At 42.1% G+C, this 26049-nt stretch overlaps 1 protein-coding gene across 8 annotated transcripts in view; it reads right to left on the minus strand.

Annotated features, from left to right (window-relative positions):
- gramd1bb (GRAM domain containing 1Bb) overlaps positions 1-26049 on the minus strand; it is a 108612-nt gene that overhangs the window by 16186 nt on the left and 66377 nt on the right. For 5 of the 8 annotated variants that reach the window (XM_069147670.1, XM_069147673.1, XM_069147672.1 and 2 more), the window contains 5 exons: positions 8001-8211; positions 5726-5746; positions 4094-4117; positions 2035-2055; positions 1341-1364 (listed from right to left, as the gene is read on the minus strand). In XM_069147670.1, the coding sequence (XP_069003771.1) occupies positions 1341-1364; positions 2035-2055; positions 4094-4117; positions 5726-5746; positions 8001-8211 (301 nt within the window). Of the gene's footprint in view, positions 1-1340; positions 1365-2034; positions 2056-4093; positions 4118-5725; positions 5747-8000; positions 8212-15078; positions 15185-15705; positions 16192-25391; positions 25914-26049 lie in introns of those variants that run through there. The other 3 variants (XM_069147677.1, XM_069147678.1, XM_069147674.1) reach the window with 3 other exon arrangements.

Below are 26049 nucleotides of genomic sequence, written 5' to 3' on the forward strand. Positions count from 1 at the left end.
GTTGACAATAAACTTGAATTGCAGCCTTGCGGCTGCATACCTCCGCCGTGCTTGGGATGGACATGAGGTCGCATTGACTTTTGACCATCAAAATGTAATCAGACCATTCTTGGGTCTAAGCGGATGTTTGTGCCAAATTAGAAGAAATTCATTCAAGGTGTTCCAGAGATATTGCGCTCACGAGAATGAGATGGACTGACACCCCGGAAACATAGAATATCACCAGTTTTATCCTTTCAGAAAGCTTTGGCACTCAGTAATAGGAAATACACTGTTAAGGTTTTAGTACAGTAGAAGGTGAGAGCAGATGATCCTGATATCTTGCACACTTGATGTATACTGTGCTCAGCTGTATGTCACCATTAACCCTCGTGTTGTCCTCGGGTCAAAATGACCCACAGCTGTGTTCAACCAAGTTCTATTTTATTTTCATATTTTTTGGGATCATTGGTGACAAGGAGGCTGTGAGGGTTTCTTTAAAGAATGATGACCAATGATCCCAAAAAATATAAAAATATGGAAATAAAATAGAACTTGGTTGAACACAGCTGCGGGTCATTTTGATCCGAGGACAACAGGAGGGTTAAACATGATGTTTACATCTGTTAGGTATTATCAGTGTAGTCAAGGCAACATCAACTCTACATTATTACTTGTTATGCTCCTTTCCAAACAGCAGGTCGATAGAGGAAATGAGAAGGGTTCATGATAGCCGAGTGCATAAGAGAAGTATTTAAGAAGCTGTCTGGACTTTTTGGACCAAGCCACATTCGAACACAACAGCTGCTCTCCATTTTCACTACATGCAGGGAGGTTTCCGTGCTGTTGTTTTATTGTAACTCCCGAATCCGAAAGCCAAACGGAGTGAGCGTCCATGTTTATCAGGACTTGGGAAACAGAGTCGGGCTGGAGGGGAAACATGCCACAACCTAAAGCACCATGCTCCATTCCCATGGCTCGTCCAGAGGCCCTTGTGATTGTTTGTTGATTTGTTTAGTACAGTAAGAAACTCAGAGCGCTTGTTACCACCTGTTCCATACCAGAAATAAACATTTTGTGTGGTGACAGGCCTTCGACCACATCTTAAATTACAAATCCAAACCACTCCTACTGCCGCTGCAGATTTGAATGAAACTAATAAGACTGTGGCTTTAGTTGGGAAAATATTTTGGATATTTCTAAATCACCTCCTTGTGTGGCTTTGCTGTTAGGTGGTAACAACACTGAGTGAAGTCAATGGAATGAGAAACAGGCAGGAGGGATATTAAAATCCCAACAGTTTGAGAGCAGGAGAGACAGAAAGATATCCAGGGTTGCACAAGAATACAGGTCATGCTTACTCTCAGGATGTGTTGTCTTTCATGCTGGGGAGAGAGGGGAAGAGTGTACACATAGGGAGTAAAAAAAAAAGGAAATAAAACAACATAAAATGGGAAAAAAGGCCAGTATAGACACTTCAGGAGAAACTATGGTTTGACACTGAGGAGTGTCAAGTCCAACACTTTAAATGCTGCTTAGCCTGAAGGCTTAACATACACAACCGGCACACTTTCAGTGTAAAAGATGCTTGATGTGGGTGTTCAGAGGCTACCATCAAGTGAGAGACTTATGATGTGTCAGAAATAATGATAGCACACCACCTTGTGGTGAAATACAAATATTGCAATTATCTGTCTTTTGCATCCATACTGTGTTCCATGAAGAAGAATCTTTGGTAAAATATTTACACATGAAATCTTGTGTTTAAAGCCCGACACTGCTGTCCTCTCCATTCTCTGGTTTCCCTGCATTAGAAAAGCCCACCTGTTGCTCTTTTAAGCCCGTGCTAATCCTTGCCTGCAGGACCAGCAACTCACATTGGTGGTTTGGTGCTCCAGTAAATGGGGTCAAGTACAAATCACCTTTCGTCAACTAAGCAGCGTTTGTCACTAAAACAACATGGAGTGAATACACACCAGCGCACGCACACGCACACACCTCAAACAACACACAAACACATATAGATGGTGTAAATAAAAACAAGGTCTAACTTACGTTGTACCAGCTTTGGCTCTTCTGTGGGAAGACAAAGAGAGAAAGGAAGAGAGAGGATGTGTTTAACTCGGTGAAACTAGTAAATACAGACATACTGAGGCTGTGAAACATTCTCAACAAGTTACTAGCCATCTTGCACCTCACACCGTTTCCTGACAGAATTCACAGGAAGTTATCGACAGTGTTTCAATAGTGAGCTCTATTTTTAACCTCAAATAAATGTGGTAAACGCAGGGTGAAATTCTCTTCCAGTTCACATTTTAAGCCACTCAGGAAAAAAACATTAGTGAGAGGTTTTCAAAATAAAAGGATTTCCAAGGTCTAGTTTTAGTTGAACTGAAAGTAATCTCACTCTAAACCTGCATTAGCACATTCAATATGCTGTGGAAAAAAATGTTACCTTTATTTGTTTAATATACAAGAACTAGAATATATCAATCTCTCTGTCTTTAAAAATCATCCAGTTACATTCCTGGAAATGTCAACAATGTTACAAAAAAAGTTAATAACAAGTAAAACTATTTAAACAGCAGTTTTGTTAGAGCTGTGAAAATAAGGCTCCATGGCATATTAAATTAATTTTATTGCGTGTTTCTGGATTTCAATTAAATATTTAAGTGGCAACTTTCTATCAATGATCATTTTCTGTTCTGTTCATAAACAACCAATTGAGGCTGTTGCAGTTTTGTAACAGCAGAGGGCAGCAGAGACACATTTTAAAGGGTGACGATGACGTCACAACATTTTGCAGCCACATCAACACACTTGCCACTAACAGCCTAAGAGCAAAAGTCCCAGAGAGGAAACATGCAGGTGATCATTCAAAGGGAGCAACAAGGAAGAGGGTATTTCAAATGTAGAAAAACAGGGGATAAAGGAGTAAAAACAAAAATGGCATCATACAGCATTAGCCTGAAGACAGATAAACAAAAGCACCACATTTTAACTTAAATCAATGATAAATCAACTCGCAGCAAAATCTAACTTTTCCTACTTTGGAGAGGTTTTTTATGATGAGTTATTTGGACCTTCTGTAGTCAGACTACTATTAAAAATGACTGCATCTTTGCTAACTTCTTGAGTATGATAATTCAACAGAAGACTGAGTCAAATGTGTTTAAAACAGATTTTAAGCACGTTCTTATTTTGATCTGGCAGATTTACAACAAAACATGCATCACAAGCTAAATCAAGCACTGATTATTACAAATCTGTCCTTTCAAAACCCAGAAACACTGTTGATTTTTCTTTTCTTCCCGAGGTCGGCTGAGTTTTCTCTGTGCCTGGCAGGGTTTTGGTGGTTATCTGCTGTGTGTGGTGTCAGCGAGCAGTGAGCTGCAGTAGCAGGCCCGAGGCCTGGCTGTGACAATAGCTGGGCTAATGTGGGCTAATCTGATTTGAAGGTGACAGAGACGTGAGAGAGGAATTACTTTGAGGCGAATGTCTGGATGAGGTGCAGTGCATTGTGTTTGACTTGGTGTGACTGCATGCTAGTGAGGTTAGGACAGCATTGTTTATACAACGAGAGAGTATCTATTGTGATTTTGTTTAAGTGCGGTGTTTAAAAAGCTGCAGCAGAGAGACAGACAGAGAAAGACAGACGATCCACATTAAAATATGAATTATATGTTTTGCCTGAGACTCCTCTGTGATTTACAGAGGTTTGAGTCTGTTTGTAAAACTCTGAACTATATTATTTGGTTTAAATTTCACCACATGAGGATGTAGATTACAAATCAGATTTTTTTCTGGATACATGGCTTCAAAAGAATTACTTTTGAGTGATATCTTTCTTTTGTTTGAAATTTTACAGTGGTATCAGTTTTCAAATTACACAAGGCATTTTTACGATGAACAATATCACAAAATTCTAATGAATCATCATCCTTTCACATAAATTCCGGGGATGGGAAGCACTGGGAAGGACAACAGGGGCTGAAACTGTCAAAGGGGATCCTATAGTCTCAGCTATATGGGAAGTGGAGGGCCGAAGGGGGGATTTAATAGGGGCCAGCAGGAATTGTCAATGGGTCAAATGAAAACAAGAAGAAATGCTTACTTTAATCAGGTTTAGTCTGTCATACTGAAAGAAAATTAAAGAGAAAACAAAATGTTAACCAAAGCAGCGAGCAACATGAACACTGAAAGAAATGGAAAATGAGAGAGAAGACGTTGCGGTCCGAAGAATTTCACCTCTGAAGAACATATACTGCAACTATATATACTATACAATACTGCCGTTACAATGCAGTAGTGTCAGAGGGCTGGAAATGTCACTGCAAAGCTGACTCTCCATCTAGTTGGTACGTTACACGAGAAGCCCGATTGATTATTGTCACTAATTTATCATCAGTTATCTGTTCCTGCGGAGAGGCCCCTTTTCGCCGAATGCACCCTTTTATTTGGATTGCATTAGGGTCCGGCCGATCAAGCTCACGTTGCTGGGATGACCTCATGGCATGTCTGGGGGGCATGTGGGAGTATTGAAACAGGGTTAAGGGTGGAGGGGTGGAGGGTGGTGGTGGTGGTGGTGGAGTGGGGTGGGGGATTGGACTCTGGCACAGAAAAGAGGAGTGATGTAATCAATTCGTATCTGTGTGTATATGTGCACGAAACAGATTGAGCGGCTGCACAGCAGCACATAGAGCATCATGAGGGTGCTCGTCACCCTTCACTGACTCCATGTGTTTCCCCGTCTGCCCTATTTCTGCTTGTGTTGATTAAATGTTGATACAAATGAGCATTTTAACATGAGACTCTACAGACTGACTCTCTATACTCAGCCTATAAATTCAAGGAGTGACAAATAAAAGTGGGATGAAGTAGCAAATCAGAAGGATGAAGCGACAGCAAAGGCGATGCACTAAAACGTGAGACGAGTCTGCGGGACATTTATAGGACTGGGAGGAGGGGGTTAGGGGCTCGTGGTGCAAGAAAAAGAGATGAACGATTCTTTCATGTGGCAACATAGAGGCTGCTCAAATAACGACGTGGTCCTGGAGCTCTGGACTGGGAAGTTGGCAGGAGTGTGTTCTTTTACAGCAGGGCAATTACAGTACACAGCGTGACAGATATAAAGCTGCTATTAGCACGGTGTAACAAGTTTGTTAAGAGAGGTGCAGGACACAGGTGTAGGTGGAGAACAGGAAGAGGAAGAAGAGAAAGTTTGCAGTATTGATTTTTATTAGGAATTTGCAGCAGAAACATTCATTTTTAGTCTCAGGCTATTTGACAAAATCTGGAACTTCTTCACCACCTCTGTGGTAGTTATATGCGTGCCTCTGTTCATTATCATGCTTCTTTCATGTCTTTATATTTTAGAGCATCCTGATCTAACATTCATATTCAGTACTTATACCAAACCTAATGCAAATATTGAAAAAAAAAAGTTGCTACATTTCATATCACCAGAAGGGGAAAGAACAGCAGAGGAGGAGGAGGAGTGGGTGGGTGGGTGAGGTTGTGTGGGGTTGTTGGTTTTAAGATCTATCCATCTGCTATGATTGTGGGTGCAGATGAGTCTTGCAACAGTGGCAGAGTGCACAGGAGGCCAGGCTGGGTTCAGGGTGAAGCATTCCAAACATGGGCTCGGACATTTCCACAGAGAAGCTCACAAGACAGGAGGTGTTGCAGAGGGGAAGGTGGGCACAGAGATATTTGAAGAACAGAAAAAAAAGAGAGTAATGCTTACTTTGGAAAGTCGCTTGTGAGACTAGCATGCAATCAGGAGAAGAACAAAGAAAAATCAGATAGAAAAAATGAAAATAAAAGGAAACAAACTGCAAGAAGAAACAGCTGAAAGTACCAACAGAAGAGCTGAACAGTCATTATCAGATGGCACACATTATCACATGGCATGTAGTAGTAGCAGCAGCAGCAGCAGCAGCAGCAGCAGCAGCAGCAACAGAGAAAGACAGCGTGCACACTTTGTTTTGGTGACATAAACATGATTTTAAATAAAGAGACTGAAACAACGTGAGAGACGGATGAAGACAGAATGAGACGGTATATAAGAAAAGGGGTGAATTGTGTCTGACATTTTGGGACCTTCAGTGAAATAACCTGAATCTGAAAGATTTCCATCCATCAGTGAGTTCACTTGTGCAGGGAGATGCAGATGAGAGGGAGGACAGGTTAAAGAAAGACCTATGACACCTGAAACCTAAAGGGGGAACAACTCGATACCAGAATTTATAGTCTGTGATTTAATGCCAGCATTTAAGCGCCATGAAATGTTCACACCTGTAAAATGTCCTCTAACTCTAGTATCTACCTTCAAACAACCTAAAACTATCCCAACACTGAGTGAATAAGTACCAATAGTTTGTCAGTGTGATCTTATTTTTTAGGGAACAAAACTCAACTCTGTGAACAGTTACAGCGGACTTTCACAACTTCATTACAGGTCTGATGATTGGATCGAGAGGCGGCGTTTCAATACTGAACCGTCCTCTCTGTCGTGCTCTTGTAGTTTTATCAAAGGAAACATGAGTTCAGAGACTGTGGGACAAATGGTATGTAAAAATGAAAGGCTGAAATGGAGAGGAGAGTGCAGGGGGAAGGGAGTGATCAGTTACAGTTCATTAGTCACACACCAAGTCATAACACACATGTCAGTACACTAGAAAAAAAAAGAAAAGAAAAGCCAGGCCAACTCTGACGTATTTATGCAGTCGCAGTTAATGAATGGCTGCAGATTAGAGTGTACACATCATCATGAGTGTCATATAGTCAGGATAACTCGATATCAAAATGTAATGCATTATGGTGGGCTGATGCCGCAGTATGACGGGAATAAAATCGTGTAAAAGCAAAACACTCAGCTGCTAACCTCCCCTCACTGCTGTCTCATTGATCTGTTAACAGGAATGTTACATTCTTACTCCACATAAACATTTAGGTCATATAACCAAACCTTCACATGGATGTTTAAATCACTGTATTTGAATTAAAGAGGGTGTAAAAAGGATTACACTACGGTGAATCACAATGACTGCTACTTTTTTGGTCAGAGAAAACCCATAGTTACCTTTTATGTATAATTTAACGTTACTCCATGCCTACAACTAGATACTGAACTTCAATACTTCTATGGCACAGACCAAATTGCTTCAGTGCTATCTAAAAAAAAAAAAAAAATCGATGTCATCTGGTACCAAATTTTGACACCGAGGCTACATCCACGGTGACATGTTTTTGTTTTGAAACGCATGACTCTTACTACATTTACGGAGGAGTAAATCTAATCAGCTGCAATAAGGCACAGCATTTAACCTCTACTTGGGCTGCTCGCCAAGGTAAAAGAAATGACTCAAAATAAGATGACTCTGATTCATTAGGATATCTTATTTCACTCTTCTTAAACTAATATTTTGCCTCATAACATTGAGTTGTGTGTGCTACAGTTACTTAAGGCTTCCCTTCGTGCAGCTGGCTAATTAGCATCAACTGATAGCATGTGAGGCGTTTAGGGACATGTGTTAATTGAAGCAGCAGAAAACAACTGGAGTAACACTCTCCCCCTCTAAAGTGTATGGAAACTAAAACATATGGACCATAATGTGCATTGTAATTTTGTTGTTCTTAAAATGGATTTGATTAGAAAAACACATCATTCAGACACCTGTATCGAGAATGATTTACCGATACCCTGCCCTATCCTTGTTTCTAAAATTGCGTCTCACTCAATTGTGAAGCCTTTGACGACAGCTATTGGACACAAAATAATAATAAACGCGGCTGAGCAGCACTGACTGTTTTCAGCGGAGAGGACACGCTGACGGGCCTTCTTGACAGCAAAGCTTTATGAGATTTTAGAGCTCAAAAAGCTGAGATCGTAAATCTGTTTCAAACTTGGATGGAAGTGCGCCACATTTCAAACTGCAAAGCTACCCTTCATATTTCTTTCGTCAGATGCCAAGAAACTGTGTCCGACAGGTAAAAAGGAGCATCTCCTGGTCACTCACCTTGGAGTTCTTTCCCCCGCTTCGTGCTGACTGCAAGGAGTATGTTCTCTGGACAACCTGCTCAGGCGTGGAGGGGGACTTGTCAGAGGAGTGGTCCGAACCCTTCTCCACCATGTTCTCACCCTCCTGGCTCTGTGGTGTGGGAGAGCGCGAGCGTTTTCGCAGGACTGGTGAGCAGGCGGGTGTGCTCTTGTTTGAGTTACTGGCAGTGCTAAAAAAAAAAAAAGAAACACAAACAAAAAAGAGAGAAAGAGAAAAATGGATTAGAAAATTGCTTCCAGATTCATTCCAATATCATGCATTCTTACAACAGATGTCAACCACCGTCAAACGTCACTTTATATCCTACTTTATGTCCTCAGACTTCCATCACTTGAGGCTTAACAGGCTTGAAGCACTATGTGCTAACCTGGCTAATAACAACTAAGCTAATACGGGAACTCCACATCATCAACAACAACAACAACAACAACAGCAGCAACAACAGCAGCAGCAGAAGCAGCAACGAGGACAACAAATGCACGTCACACACTGGACACAAGGATTTTCTGACTAATGCGGCACGTGAAAAGCAACGAGGAAAACAATATGTGTATTTTTAGCTCATTGCCCATTTGATGAGGAAAATGTATTCAATAAATGTATTTAATGATTTGAACTCTGACATGAATTCATTATTTAAAATATACAATAACGAAGGATCTTTTTCCCTGAAACACTAAAACGGTTTTTGTTGTTCGCAAAACCAGTGGAACCACTCTGGTTTTGAAGAGTGGTTCCACTGTGGTTGGAGTGGTTGGAGATATGATCGGATACAACAGGCGGAGAGCATCATTTGGCAGAGTGAATATCAATAGAATATGATCCTTTGACCTCAAATTGTGCAATATGTTGACTTGAACATGGGACTTTGTTTTATTACCACTACAAAGAGAAACAGACCGCTGTCTTAAGACAGGACGCCTCAGTCTTTTCTTCGTACACTAAGTTCCTATCAGGTAGCCTCTGTGATCCAGAACTAGACACTCCTCAACACACGCACACGCGCACACACACACACACACACACACACACACACACACACACACACACACACACACACACACACACACACACACACACACACCAGTGGCTCAGCAAGAAGTATTCTCCTCACAATGACAGAAGCCAACAAAAGGCTCTGTAAGTGATCTGTGTGACAGCACGGCTGCCAGGCCTGGTTACTTGACAGGGCGTTATGCAAGCCATTACGTCACTGTCAGCCAATGGCCGCTGTTAGTGGCCATGAATTACTGATCTACTGTTACACTCGGGACTTGAATGCAGCTCGGAGCCCCAACTCACAGAGAGCAGTGTCGACAGCTTCTGTCCGGCTGTCAGGGCCTGCTGGACCAATAGCCGGTTGATGTTAAAAGGCAAAAACATCACAGAGCTCTCACATCTGTTTAATGCTGCAGGGTAAATAATGCACGTCTGGTATATTTATGGAACCTCAGACATCAATTTATATGATTACAAAATGGTCTGCTTTTCACTGGATGATCATTTCGACTGTACTGAACACTGTGTACTCTGCACTGACAAGTGATTTATCCCTACTGTCATGAATAACAGTAAATTTGTGGAAAAGCTTTCTTTATAATACATTATGTCCGCATCCACTTCTGTCCCTTCTCAGTAGCAGGTGATTGCCAAAAGAGACTTTAAAGCTGAGCTGCAGCTTGAATTCAAAATCTTTGCATTACTATTGATAATTTATTGCTGTATCTGAGGTCCCATCCATCCATCCATTATCTATACCCACTTCATCCTGAACAGGGTCACGGGGGCGGGGGGTAGGGGGTGGAGCCTATCCCAGCTCACTTCTAGTGAAGGCAGGGTCCACCCTGGACAGGTCGCCAGTCCATCACAGGGCCAACACTTATAGACAGATGGAGACAAAGATCATTCACACCTAAGGGCAATTTGTAGAACCACCAATTAAGCTGAGGTGCACGGTTTTGGATGGTGGGAGGAAGCTGGAGTACCCGGAGAGAACCCATGCAGGCACAGGGAGAACATGCAAACTCCACACAGAAAGGCCCAGACCCGGATTTGAACCCAGAACCTTTTTTTTATTTGGAGGTCCCCTTTTTGTGTATTCATTTCTAATTGATGGATTATCAAGTAGGGCCTGTCATCCATATCATGGTATATCAGGAAGCTGAGTGCATTGATATTTAGCATGCGTCATTATTGCTGTCTGAGGCTCTGTCTCTGCGTTACGCACACATACAGCACACATGCAAGTTGGCAAAGAAATTAAAATAGACGAGTATTTTGGTTTAGTATTAATGCTAAGGAACATAGATCCTGTCCCATCTCGTCTTGTGATCAGTTTTGTTACAACATGCAAAACAACATCCATATTAAGCATTGAATATGTGTCATTTGTTGTGTCAAATAGGACAGTGTTCTGCCTTTGAAGGTTAATGTTCTGTTTCCTAAAGACGTTCTTTATAATGTAAGAAGAGGTGTCTTTATTTAAGGCCCAGCAGCCTGCCGCCACTATCAAACACTGAGGGGAAACCCTGAAGGGAAACTGTGGAGGAAACAGAAGACCAAACTTTAAAATGTGCTCATGAGCAGACTGCTGTGTTGTGGAGTTTCTCTGAAAATGGAGAAGAAGATTGGCTTCTTTTTGTTTTTTTTTGGGTCTTGAAGGCGTTTCATGACCGGTCATTACAAAATACAATCATGTTTATACTGGGGTAAAAAAAAAAAAAAAAAAAAAAAAAAAATCCATTTTTCATTATCGGGTGGGAGGTGGGGCGGAGGCTTCCCCCAGTACGATTACGTGTTCAATAGTGCTGGTTGGGCTTCCGACAGTCTGTCCATCAGTATGGACTCTTCTCAGACAACAGACTTGGATGCACAATAATTCTGTACTTACAATATAAGACAGATTACAATAATGCAGGGGTCTCCAACCTTTTTCCTCTCAGAGACACTTTGACAAAATGAAAGTGCCCAATGCTTATGTACTCGTGTAGCTCTCCGACACTGTAACATATATTCACATAACCGAGCTCCACCAAACCAGCTGAATAAGCTTTTTATGTGAACAATAACAAATTGATACTCAACACACACATACTGAAACAGCAAGCTACTGGTTGGAGACCCCTGACAGATTTTATATTCCACAATATTTTGTCCAAAATAATTCTAATCTTTTTTCAAAGAATGAGTCTTAAAGTGTAAAGAAGTTAATTATTAGTCATGACTGAAACCAGGTATAATAACATCAGATAAAGCACAAAAAAATTTGTTAAAATTAGAAGCCCGTGCACCATGTGCATTTAGACAGAGAGAAGTGGATACATGTGAGGTGGTGATTAAAACTCTGAAATTATAATCAGTAAGTTTCTCATTAGCAGAAAATAGCGTTTCAAATCATAGAAAATGAGCCGGTTTGTATGGTGTTTATCCAAATACAGCAAATACATGAATTAATAACATACTTAATGCAGATTTTATAGATACCAGACTTAAGCCTCGAGCTGCAATGGATCTGTTTAGAGAACACTCGTAATTTCCAAGTTTGCATTTGAACTCTTGAACAACCGGCCTTGTGTCCCGACAGCGTCTGAACATGCTAACCAACAACACACAGATCCTCCGCCCGTGAAGAAAAAGAGAGCACCATACAGTGTGTCAGACTCAGAGGTGCTCTTTTCTATGTCACATCCTGGTAGGTCATTTTCACCCACACACAGCAGGTCACAGCTGGAAGATTGAAGGACTGAATGAGGTTAAATCCAAGTCCCATGGAAGTCATTAATTACACAACTAAAAAGCTCAAGTCTTTGGATTCTAGTTCATCTGATCAGTGGCTGCTTCAGAAAACAGAGTTGGACCTGAACAAAAATATTAGAAACATATAAAATAATTCTTCAAACTTTTTAGTTCTTTAAAGAGTGCCTGAGGAACTATACATAATCCATATTTTAATTAAGAGCTGTGTTTAGGTTACAAAAACTACAAATACAAGAGAAAAGAAAAAGACAATCTCTGAAACAGTATTTCTTTAATTTTCTATATTTCTGCATAAATATGACCTAAAACAACATCAAATTTTTCACACAAGTCCTAAAAGTAGATGAAGAGAACCTGAATAAACATTAATATTATGCTTGGTCATTTGTTTACTCAGGAAAATGATCTAATATTAAATGTCTGTGAGTGGCAAAAGTAAGTGAACCTTTGCTTTCAGTGTTTGGGGTGAACGCCTTACTGTCGATCAGCCCTGAACATCAACTTAGAGGAATTCTATCCCATTCTTCTTTCAGCTCTGTGATGGTGGAGGGTTTATTCACATGAACTGCTTAAGGTCAGGACTTTGACTTGGCCATACCAAAAAATTAACTTCATCCGTTTTTAACATTTCTTTAGTAGAACAACTGGTGTGCTTCAGGTTGTTGTCTGGCTTCATGATCCAGGCTCATTTGCCTCATTTGCCTTTAGTATTCACAGGAATGATTGAGAATTCATTGCTCCACTAATGATGGCGAGCCGTCCTGGTCCAGATGCGGCAAAACAGACCCAAACTATGTTACTATCGCCAGCCTGTTTCACAGATGGGAGGAGCTTCTTTTGCTGAAAAGCAGTATTTTCCTTTCTCCGAACATAACGCTTCTTATTTCAACCGAAAACTTCTACTTTGGTCTAATCAATACATGAAACATTCCTCCAACAGCCCTCTGGTTTCTCCAAGTGGTCGTTGGTGAACTGCAGACGGGCAGCAATGTTCTTTTTAGGGAGCAGTGTCTTCCCCGTTGCTACCCTCCCGTGCACACTGTTATTGTTCAGTGTTCTCCTGATGGTGAACTCATGAACATCAGCCAACGTGAGAGAGGCCTTTAGTTGTTCAGAAGTTTTCCTGGGTTCCTTTATGACCTCCCATACTTGTTGGTCGACCCCTCCTGGTGTGCGTAACATTGATCTTAAACTTCTAAACTCTCCATGGTTTTGTGACCTTTTCCAGCCCGATAAGCATCTACAACTCTTTTTCTGAGCTCATCATGAATCTCTTCTGTTTGTGTAATGATACATTTCCACACACGTGTGATGTGGAGCTCAGACTTTGACAGATCCCTGTTCTTTAAATAAAAAGACAGGGTACTTACTCACACCTGATTATCATCCCACTGATTGAAAACACGGCACTCTAATTTTAGCTTCGAATTAACTGTTAATCCTGGAGGTTCACATACTTTTGCCTCTCACGGACATGTATTATTGGATTATTTTTGACAATGAATAAATGACCAATGTCTCATTTGTTTGAGTTCAGAAATACAGATCAATTCACCACACCGCTGTAATTTCCCTGCATGCAGAAGGTAACAGGCTGTCTCTGGCACAGGAATCCCCCTTGTTGTTTTTAGCAAAAGAGAAATTCACGGATCGTCTCTCCTTTCCAGATACATGGCAGTAAACAATAGAAACATGGATCCATCATCAGCATATGAATGACTTAGCCCGATCAGTCATTCACACAACGGTTTTGCTCTTTGAACCAGCACTGTAAGTGTGGAGAGAGTGAGCATGCAGCTGACGTTAGCCTTCAGAGGAGCAGACAAAAGCATCTCTTGCAAGTGCTTTGTTAGAAACTGCTTCATGAAATACAACACTGAGGCATAAAGGGGGAGGACCTGGGAGAGCATTATCTCTGGACTTGGATGTTTGTGGATTTGAGTGAATGACAAACAACGAGTGCAGCTGCAGAATAATACGCTGTTGCTACCAGCACAGCTTACGACAAACATATGACATACTAGTCATTGCTGATGCCACGGGGTGTACCAATAAAAAAAAAAACAATGTTTTCAAAATAAAAGAGGCCAACTGGAATCAAAAATACCATTCAAAAAGTGAAAACACAGGTTTTCAGCACCACTCATACGAGCTTTGTAGGGTTGCATTGATAAAGCGAGCCAGAGGCTACTGTCTACATGTATTTTCAGTAAGATACAACACTTCAGGGAGGGAACTGATGAGTTAACAATTAAAAAGACATGTCACATGGAACGCCGCCCACACGACCACAAAGCTCAAATAAGGCTGAGCTAAGAATGAATATCGCTATAGCAACAGTGAACAGAGAGTGTGGTTTAAATATTCAATGTGTGTGACTAAATATACTCGACCAGCTCTGCTGTTAGACATGCAGTCTGAGCGGGAAATACAGTAGGGAGGCAGTGGGAAGGTTAACCCGAACCCTTACTTGATTATTAAAATACTAAAATCTTAAAAGTTGTACAGCAGCGTGTTCATTTGCATACTGTGCAGAAAAGATTGGTCCCAGGGGCTCGAATACCGAACTCATCTGCATTACAAGAGCCCTGCGCAGACGACTGACTTCAAGGTGTTGCTCAAAGAGGCTCCCGACATGTCAAGTCATTCAAACTAGGTCAAGTTCTTCCATACACAATGAAAGAAGAAAAAAAAAAATGAAAGAGAAACAAGGCCGCTGTTTGCACTTTGTTACAGTCTTTTCTTTAAATAAGCTCTAAAGCTCTAAATCCAACCAGCTCAAGCTGTCCAAACGTTCAGCGTCACAATAGAACAGAGTTCCGGGCCTTTCTGAGGGCGCCACTTGTTTTCACAGTTTTGCTGACCCTGGAAAATACCCATCTGGCAATGGCCCTTCAGCTCCGCTTGGTTTGAAAAGACCATGAGGAGCAACACGCTCACCAGCAGCCACTGCGCATGCACACACAGGAATGCGCACACAGTACACAGGAGCAGACATAAACATGAGCATGCGTGTGGACACAGAGTACATACGCCCACATACTGCAGAAATACATGACAGCGCGCCCATAAGATAAGCAGCATCATTCACGTAATCTACAAAATGATACAAACTAAACCAGCACTGCATTTAGATGCACCTATGAACTGTACAGATTATTATAGACTGTAACAACTCATACTATCCCACCCATACACTGTGTACACACACACACACACACACACACACACACACACACACACACACACACCCTCGTATATACATCAGAGTCCACCATACCCCTGCTGAAAGACACAGTCCCTCGACACCTCGCTGTAACAGCCCTCAAGGCAGTGAAAGCCCTCGTTGGCCACCGTCACACACTCAAACACCACCATGTCCTCGTAGGAAACCCCCAGTATCGAGCTGTTCACCCAGCGGATCATCCCAACAACTGCACACTGCACTTTTGTTTTCTTTCGTTCGCTCCGTGTAAAAGGTGGAAGATAGCTGGACTGATATATGGAGGGGGGGAGAGAGAGAGAGAGAGAGAGAGAGAGAGAGAGAAGAGAGAGAGAGAGAGAGAGAGAGAGAGAGAGAAAGAGAGAGAGAGAGAGAGGAAGAGGAAGAGAGAAAGAGAGAGAAAAGATGGAAGAAGCAGGCAGGGAGATTTTCTTTAGCAGGCTTAGGGCCACTGATCTTCCCGGCCAGCTCTGATCTCCTAATAACCAGCTTACATCACCCTTAACACCACCTGCCAAAGAAGAGGCATTGGTGGGCTGAGGTGCAGCTGCCCCCCTCCTCAGACTCTCCCTCTATTTGGTACATGTTGATCTTGCCAAGCAGGGGAAACTAATCATAATGCAGGCTCCATGTCATCCTGGCTGAACGCAGGCAGGTAAGCAGGCAGTCGTTCCCGGCACTAACCTGCTCGTAGCCATGTAGAGAGCCGCTCCGCAGCGATCAGCCCCTTTCAAACGGCTTCATTCACACAGCGGGAGCCTTGGATGAGGCACAGGGGGGAGGAGAGGGGGTGGATGAGGAGAGAGGGGAGAGGAGAGAGGAGAGAGGGATAAAAGGGAGGAGGAGGGTGGAGGAGTTCCGGAGCATGCCAGGAGGATGAGAGGAGAAGGAGGAGGAAGCGGACGCAGTGGATAAAACTCGGAGAGAAACCGCCGAAGCTGGATATCACACTTGGTCTTCCTCCTTCGGTCATTCACTCCCTTCTCCTTTGTCTAATTGAGGCTGATAAGCTCCCGTTCGCTCTCAGCAACCTGCACGTTTCCATTCTCCCTTTTTCTTCCTCTACCAGCCGTTGGATCATCTGCCTGCTCGCTGCTTCCCTTCGTATCCAAGCAGGCTCTTCCTCTCGCGATTTCTTGCTCCTGCTTCACAGAATTTCACAGCTGCAGACTGACAATAGATGGAACGAGATTGAGGGAGAATGTGCAAGCCAGGGTAGAGCGAGCGAGAGAGAGAGAGAGAGAGAGAGAGAGAGAGAGAGAGAGCAAGAAAGAGAGAAAAAGAGAGAGAGAGAGAGAGAGAGAGAGAGCAAATGAGGAAAGAGATGGCTTTCACTTTGCATTCCACCTCTACTCAGCGCCGATGCACTGAGCCTGCTGCTTCCTCAATTATTCATGTGTTTCATGAATGGAGGGTCTGACATCACCGGCATTCAGGTCACTTTACATTCGAAGCTCCTTCTAAATCACATAATAAGCGAGCCGGGGCTGTGTGGTAAACACACTTCATGGTTTCACACAGACACACACACACACACACACATATATAAAAACACACACACACACACACACACACACACACACACACACACACACACACACACACACACACACACACACACACAGAGGGAGATCCACTTTCTTTTCCTTTGAAAACATGAAATTAACTTACTGTCCATAATCAGCAAAAGCAGTTATCAAGAAGTGGGTTTTCTCTGAATTATAATTTTGCATAACTGGCATTTGACGCTTGTTGTAACCTGCTGATTGCCAACAAATAATTAGACTGAATGCCCCATTAAAGCAAAGACCGATTATCCTGCTCAAAATGACTGTATAATCGTTCACAGGAAGAGTATATTTACTGTGGAATTACCCACTCATGAATTTTGACCATGATGCTTTGCAGATCTGCAGCAACATGCTGTATACAGGTTCTACAGCATTTGTCCATTATACAGCGATGTTGCTGTGAAAATGACAGAAATTTGTTAGTGTAATATTAACTAATATGTTCTGTGACTTCAGCGTCCCTTAAGGCTGCTGTGTTTCTGCTGTGTAACATGGTCTGACCAATAAAGACAAAAATGAAAGATTATCATTTGTGCATCATTACCATCCATTTTAAATGATGTGGCATCCAGACCCCCAAGCAATCAAATGACATTTTGATCTAGCCTCAGGAGGGACTTCGCTCATTACTCATTCCTGCTGCAGGCTACAGAGCTGACCAAAGTTGATTTCACTGATATTTATTTTTGTATTTGAGGCAAGGACTGCAGCATTAAGCAGATATACTCCTAAATATAAAAAGGAATGGTGATTTAAACTTTATATGAACCGACAGTATTTTCCCTTTAAACAGTAAAATACATCATTTTTATGGAAAGTCATGACGGTTACGTTACACTATTATGTTGACTCATTCAAGCATGCTTAAACTTCAATTACAGAATATAAAAGTGCATCATTATCCAAACCTGCTTTCTATTTTATGGCAGTTCTAGTGATAAAATCAGTTGGGTGACATTTAAATCACATACTTCATGTACATCATGATCTTTTTCAGCCTTTTTCCGTTGCATTTAGTTTTTTTTTTATAAATACATCAACTTCTCTTATATGTCTGCCTAACTAAAACCATTTTTGCTGTACTTGGACCTTTTTTCAAAATGCTATCATTTCCACATTGAATGTTTTTATGAAAAAAAAAAAAAAAAAAAATCAAAGTTTGTAATAAAGTAGGTGAATGGAAATATACTTGTTCTCATGGGTGGCTTGCTGGGACAACTGAAAATATGGGGCCGTCGATCCTGTGTCGAACTTACGATGACAAGACAAAATATCTGCAGTGAAAAGGTCTATTATTTGGATTAAAATGTGAACGATCTATCAAAAATAATATTTACAACATTACGTCATACAATCAGTCACAAGTCTGTTCAGTTAGTTGGAGAAATGCTGTTGATAAACTAAAGCTGAGTTGGGTGAAACCTAATTTCAAACATCAACAGAAGTCAATCAGCTATTGCAGAAAAAGTCAGTTATCCCCTGACGTTACGGTAGATTACACACTTACTGTAGCGGTTACAGCCATTATCAACTAATTAGTGAACATGTTTCCATGTGAAACCTGGAGACAAATCGGTTAAAAAGATGATAGGTATTGCTATTTGATAGTTAAAATTGAAACCATGAGATATCCTATTTTACGCAAATCTATAATTTCCAGCATAACCACAGCAGATTGTTTTAAATTAAATTCTATTAACCCTAAACCAACCGTCACTGGCCTTACAAACATACCAGGAAAGGTCATTTTAAGGTAGTCCATTCACATGCACATCCATTTCTGAGGATTACCACATTCAGTCATCACCTCTGTATCTCTACAAAGAAGCAAAGTGAAGTCTTAGCTGTGCTGCTGGAAAGACTTGACCCCAGGGCTGCAGCAATGCTGGCGGCCTCTGTGGGAGCGCTCCGTGGAGCCGTGCTGTGGAACAAAGGGAGCTGGTCCACTGAGCTGGACCACTGTGTGCCCAGATAAGCCTGCCCAGCCTCACACCAACAACTGACCTACTTAGGGGACCTCTGTTCTCATTGTTGTTGCACCCAGGGGACACGCAGATGGTCAACTTGACCACACACTCAGACATGGTATGTGATAAATCTGTCTTTTCCACCGATGATTGACACATTCGAATCATTTTAATTTCCTTTTTTCCAGTTCCTTCTGGTGAAGATGTAAGCAGAACACACCTCAAACGTTTAAGACCCCTTTGATTTTGATTTTCTCCATCATTTTGAGAGGAAGGCGTGCTGTTTACAGAGTTGTCATGGCAACAGCAAATGTGGCGACGCCTGGCTGGGTCGGAAATGTCTGTCAGCCCGACTGTGTCGGCCGTGCAGTTACCATGGCAGCCCGTCAAGCCATTCATGTGTGCCGCCACTTGAACTGTTCCCAACTGGAGGGAGAAAGAGCGAGGAGGAGGAGGGTGTGTTTGTGTGTTTGTAATGGGGTGATGTTGCTGCATAAAGCATTAACACACATGATTAGTTATCTACAAAGCCTGAGAGTTTAAGTGCACTTTGCTGTCAACAGGCTCAGAGTGACAGGAGTTATCTGTGGGGACCGACGGCTGATGTCTCCATTTTATACCGAATAAGAAGCTAGTGGAGAGATCACAACACAACATTCAACACAGAAAGAAAAAAATAAGCAAATAGAGTTTGAAAGCAGTGTACCTGCTGTACATTATGTATGTCATTACCTTTTTCTAAAACTATTTAAATCTAGTCCCACAAGTATAACTTTAGCATTTAGTCCCAGGCTTAATTAAAATGCTTAATTATCCTCGCTGTGTAGCAACCTAACATAGGCAGGCCTGTAACAGTTTTTGGGTTCTCATTGAAGCAGTGACCTGCTGCACCTCCGAGTAAAAGAACCTGTTTAAAAGCAGATAAAATTAAACACTGATTTCAATTCAAAAGCACAAGTTGGTGAGATAATTTAAGGACTCAGTGGACATGTCAGAGAGGGGCAGGAGGGGACAGGAAACTGGCAATGGGATTAAGCCCCTGTGGGACACTGTCCCAGTGGAACAGGACACAGCCATCTGCAAGGGATATACGGGCGGAAGGACACGGGCTGAGTGACAACACGCTGGGCACAGAGAGGGTGAGGTATCGAGAGAAGGAAAGCATGGATATATTAGCACAATGTGAAGTAGGGAGATCTGAATTAAATATTCGATGTTTCAAACTCAAATAAGTAACCATTGTCAGAAGGACAACGCTTGAACAAAGGCCCAACGTTTCTTATAGAATGAGGGAGAAAATGGGAAACTTAGTTTAGTGTTATCTGGCAACTAAAATGGCACACTTGAATATATCCTAAAATTTGATTTAGTTAGTTTGAAGTCAACAATCATTGAATCCTCAAACTTCAAGCAAAAAGGCCAAACATCCATGGTTCCATGTGATTTGATGAGTAATATACAATAGTGAAAAAAGCCTGCGAACTACCTCAATTAGAGACACAAGGTTTCAGTCAAGAAATTGACCTTTTCTGCACGATAATCAAAGGTTTTCACCAAAACTATGTAGCTTTTCAACAAAACTCCTCAAACATAAATTTGAATTGAACCTGGTGAAAGCATAAATGCATAAATCTGTGACTGATCCTGTTGTGCTGGGGCAATGCGGCACAAAATAATGTCAATGATGTTTCCTCTGTTGTGTGAAAACGGTCTCGTTCATCAAGAATCTGGTCCAGACATTCTTATATCAGAGAGTATCTTTGCTGTCTCTCACCTGTCAGATGTTACTTTATTGGTCACTCTGGATATCACTAGCCTTCCCACAGATAAATCCCACACAGGATTCATTGATGCTATTTCAGAGACAAGTATGCGTCGCCTCCACATCAATTCACGGTGGAGAAATACTTTTACGTTTTGAGATATCACTATTTCTGTCTTGATAAGAATTTTATGTTCAAGTCTTCGGTACCAGAATGGGCTGAAATTTTTTTCACCTAATATTTCAAAACCTTTTTACAGGATATTTAAACAAGGGTTTCATCAGTCAAAGAACAGCAGTTTTGTTTCATTAATCATATGTTATTGCTCCTTACTGGTAACTATGAGGAACTACAGGGTTTTGTTGAGGTGGAAAATTTAAATACTGTACAGAAAAGGTCAATTTCTTGACCAAAAATGTATAATAACTGCAGTGCTGGCAGTGAGTGGGCACACAACCATTTGTTACACATGGTTTGATTTTACAATACAGAGGTCAAGTATTTTTTTTTACTTTTTAATGTAAATATGTAACTTGTAGAAAAGACTAAAAAGCTAATTCCTGCAAGTGTTATGATGTCACCTTTTACATTTAGCTGTTTATGAATGCTAACAAGTGTAATAAAAAAAAAAACAGGGAAGAGTTCACGATTGCTTGCTTATGCCTACAGGGAGAACTCGTGCATATTGATTGTTAAAGTGTCTGAGACATAAATAAATACAAACAACTACTACATTTTGTAAGGAAGTATCAGATTTATCCATCACATGTCCAAACACACAAAGGTTTTTGGTTGACTTGTTAACTTGCTTCTAAAAAGATGAATGGCAAAATGGCCCCATTGTTTGGACCGACTTCATGAGAGAAACAAGTGTACGCAGCGCTAAAGTCTTTTCAACATACACCCATCAGAGAGAGGTACACATAACTGTTGGTCGCTGAACGCAGCTTCCAGTCCAGTACTAATGAAGCTGTTTGAGACCAGGGGAAGCAGAAAAAGTCTCTCCCACTACATGACACGACAGATATTTTAAAATTGGCTGCAAATAAATGCATCTTTCTGCTACTCCAAATCCTCTTAATGTTACTGAGATATTCTCACTTAAACAGTTCTGTGACCAAAATAAAAAGAGAAAAACGGTATTCTTAACAAATAATATTATACTTGAGGATTACAACAGCCCTTCCTGTTCTTAGGTAACATGAACCTTTAATGCTAACTTAGACATCATTCCTATATCACCACACGCTATTATTATTCAAGTATCTCTGTTTATTCATTGACTTTATGAATCAATGCAATTTATGTAATTCTGCCATCATCAATCATATTTACTTCCATATTGCAGATAGAGAAAAAAGCTGGCTGTATTGGTAGCAGGCAGAAGAGTATGGTGGGGAACAGTACAAAGCATAATCAGTGATGACAAATGGCTTTTGGGAAGCATGCAGTAATAAAAAATAAAAAAGGAAACCGAGAGAGAGAGAGAGAGAGAGAGAGAGTTAATAAGCTGAGGCCAGGAGGGAAACAATTCTGCGGATTCTCTTGACTGCAGAGTGCCTGCTATGAACTTGGAGGTCCACTGTGGCCGAAAGTCTCGATGGCGCAGTGCTCTATCTGCGAGGCTGCAGCTAGGTCCATTTCATGACTTTGTTTAGCGAGCGAGGGGTTTAATCATCACGTCTGTTAACCACGTTAGATCTCAAGGCCCGGCTGAACAGTTCACAGGAAGTTAAGGTCTTTTGCTTCTCCCTCTCTAATACCATGCATATATTAAAAAGAATCTTCTCAGTGGAGAGGCCTGGGAGCTACAATTTTCAAGTCAGCCTAAAATAGCCCCAGAGAGACATTAGCGGCTCTGCACTGGATATTACAAGCCTGGGGGTTTGGTTTGGATGTATGCATGTAAAGATCTGAAGCATCCATGCAAATTTTGCCTTTGATGTTTTGTTTCTGTGTATGGCTTCGTTGTGTATGCACACATTACATATCTACGTGCATCCAGACACTTGAGGTTGTGACCCACCTAAAAACTGAAGCCTCCAGAAGTCATGGGAGACTCCTCTCCAGCCGCCTCTGCTCTCTTCACGACATGAAGCGGGGAAAACGCCCGCTTTTACCGGCAGTAATATTTTAGATGGAGGAGCAGAAAAAAACCCAGACTATTTTGGGCGAGAAGACGCACACAGGCGTTTATGTATGCAAGTGAGCACTCGCAGTCTGTTCGACTGTCCTGCAGCAACAAGCGGCCTGTCCGCGGTGCCACGTGCAGCGAGTAAGCTCCAGCTCCGGCCTGCTGTTGATGCCTTTCTGTTGCTACAGCTGCCGCTGCTGGCTGTGTGTGCACATCTGTTTATGTGTGTGCATGTGTGTGTATTTGTGTGCAGATTTAAGTCACACCAAATGTCATACCAAGAGCAAACATCCATACACTGGGGCCACTGCCAAATCCTGAGCAATCTCCCTCTTTCACTCACACACACACACACACACACGCATGTGCCTTCATCATCTATCTCCCTCTTCTTCATCTTGTGTCTTCCTTGTCCTCTGACTGGTGATATTAAAATCCCCCCCCCCCGGCCATCATCCCAGTCCTCGATCACAGCACGCTCTCTGACAAACATACACCCAGCAGGGCAGCCTGGTGTCCACGCTGACACCTGTTTCCCTTGACACCGACATACAGCCCACCATGAGATTCCTTTTATGACTACGACTATGGTCTTTTCCACTCTCATTGCTTCATTTGGATCAGAATAATCTGAAGATCATTTCGCAATCGTATACCTCAAAAGCACCATGTCAAGAAATATAACAAAGAAAAAAGGAAACCACAAGAAATCACAGTAAAGAAATCCTGTAATGTTCTGACCTGTCACAGCAATAGACGGGTGTCTGCATGCGAAGTTAATGGCGACTAATTAAGTGATCATTATGTTACATTTTTGGGAGTCTACAATGACATTTTCCTATAATCATAATAGGTGAATTCTGCTGCACACACATGGAAGTCTGAAAATCATTCTATGTAAATAATATAAAACTGCCTTTATTTTTTTTTAGACTTTTTGGATTATGATTAAAACATGGATGTGTTTCATTCGGAATTTTGATCTGGTTTACAATAATTTGTGGTTTTTGTTAGCCTGCGTGGGCTTGGTAGGCAAGACATTAACATTTTTTTTTTTTTTAATAATCATTACCTTTAGCTGTCTAATCTGTCAGAGAACAACAACAACATGTCCTGGAGAGACCGGAAAGATCTGCTGGCCAGTTCAACGAAGGAGCCGAAGTGTTTTAAACCAGTTACTTCAGATAAATCACTGTTTCCAGTGCAGATAAATAAGCTGCTATATCCAGTGTCAGCTACTGGTTTATAACACAGAGGATGATGAATGCAGTGATTGGAGTATTGATTGATGGAAGGACCTGTAGGCCACAGTGTTTTGCCTACATAGCAGATTGTCCCTGGAAGATCAGAGAGTAGCGTAATAAACACTAATAACAAGAGTGAGATTTTTTGGATGTTCTCAATGATGAATCTGATCAGAACAGATGTATCTCATCATTAACATTTATGCCTTGATTGATTTTTTTTTTTTTTTTTTTTCTCCTTCAACATGGGTTGAAACACAGCTGAACAATGATTCTGTGGACTATTTTCATGTTTAAAACACATTCTGGATGAAAGCATACTGCATGTGCATTAATACATGCAGTTATGTAACATAATAGAATGACATGCAAACTACACTTAGTCAGCCAGACAGGTCACTTCCAGGTATAGGACAATAGGATGCTAACAGATGGCTACTCAGTGTAAAGTAACCTGCATCTGTCAGAATGCAGGAAACAGATTAACTGAAGACAGACTCAGGTTCAACAGTGTTTTGATGCAACAGAATAATAAAGGAGGCCGTGGATGTGTGAGGTACATGCACGCAAACGGGAAACACATTGGCTGACACACACACACGCAAACAAACAAACAAACACACACACACACATATGCACTCAAACTGATTAATCTTATGAAGCCCTGAGAGGAAATTTTCAAAGCTACACTCTGCAGCCTGAAGAAGAAATGACAAGAGGATTAAGTGATAGATTCAAGATGTTAAAAAAAAAAAAAAAAAAAAAAAAAAAGAAGAGAGGAGGAGAATGAAAATTAGAAGGACACAGACAAATATAGAGATAATGAAAGAGAGACAGAGACGTTAGGGAAAAGAAGAGGTCCTGTAGGGAAAAGAAGAGGTCCTCATCAAAGTGAGATGGAAAGAAGCGGGACGCACGTTGCCGAAACTGCTCCCCCTCTAGTTTTTTTTCTTCCTGCAGTGCTCTGTAATTCGTCTCTAAAAATATCAAGCAAGAGGAGGAGGAGGAGCATAAACAAACACAGGGGGAGGAGAGGATAAAGGGAGGGGGGAGGGGTCGGGGGTGGAAAAGTGCACAGGGAGTGCACACTGTGGCAAAACGGGTTTAAAAAGAAAGTGAGAGCAGGGCCACCTGGTAATGGATCCGTTGGTTCATGTGAAATAACGAGGGAACAGCAACACCAGCGAGGGAGACGGTGAGAGAGAAGGCCGAGGACAGACGGAGGGAGCATGTGCCTGCTCTTTTCCAGGCAGCCACGTGAGTGCTTTCTCCTCAGCTGCTCCGCTCACACTGAGCCAGCCAGAGGGGAGCAGAGCAGGGTCGCCTCAGATACAGAGGAAATAACGCTGGCTGCACACAGATTACCAGTCCTGATCTAACCCTCAGTGCATGCTGGTACGTTTTCTGGAGCTTTACATAATCATAAAGGGACACACAGGTGAAGTTGGACAGATGGACATATTAGTCTCTGTTTATAAAGCACAAACGCATGACAGTTAATCCAGCCTCGCCAAGAGAGTATGTCGTCTTCGAAAGGCATATGTCAATAAAGCCTCAGCCAACAAAAATACCAGGAAACAGTCACAGACGTCTAACCCCAGGATGGGTTGTGCTTTGCATACATGGCAGCCTGAAAGCTATACGCAAAAAACAGGCTACACTCACATACACCATTTGTCTTTTATTCTTACCAGGCGAGCTTGAAGCCTTTCATTAGTACAGCGAGAAGTGTCTGACGTCCATAGCGTGTTGTGGGCACTGGGCTGCCCGTTCACACCGCTGCATGCTGACTGACAGCCTGCCAGTGCCTCACCTCCCATACACGGAGCAGGATAAATATACAGAGGGAAGAAGGGAGGAGTGGATGCAGACACTGAAGAATGGTTGGGGGACCACAAGTCTGTAAGGATGATCCTCAGCTTTGTCCAACCGTTCTGCTACATTCCTCCGCTTGGATCAAGGTGCCGCAGTGCTGAGCACTTGTGCCAGAAATTCACAGCTCCCCGGGGATCTTCCGTTTTCCCAAAAGAGAAGGAGGTGACCCACACGGCAGTGTTCACAATGCAAACTGCAGCGTGCAGCAGAAGCAGGAGGGCCAGCAGTTGCGAATAAATGCCAACATGGCCGGTGACTGCTCCTTTCCAACTCCGCTCCCCTTCCTGTCAAGCTCTCACGCTGTCTCTCCAAGCTTCTGTTTGCTCACTCAAACTCTCTCTGTCTCAGCCTCCGCTGCAGATGAAAGCTGCACTTGCTGTGCTCACAGTGAGCAGGCGCAGGATCTCTCCCCTCTCCCCCCACCCTCCCCCCCTCCACTCCTCCCCCCCTGTTCTCTCCGTCCTTTTCCCTAGA

The sequence above is a fragment of the Embiotoca jacksoni genome, unplaced genomic scaffold, assembly GCF_022577435.1.
Source record: "Embiotoca jacksoni isolate LCO1_2020_lvr unplaced genomic scaffold, fEmbJac1.0.p SCAF_14, whole genome shotgun sequence".
Lineage (NCBI taxonomy): Eukaryota > Metazoa > Chordata > Actinopteri > Embiotocidae > Embiotoca > Embiotoca jacksoni.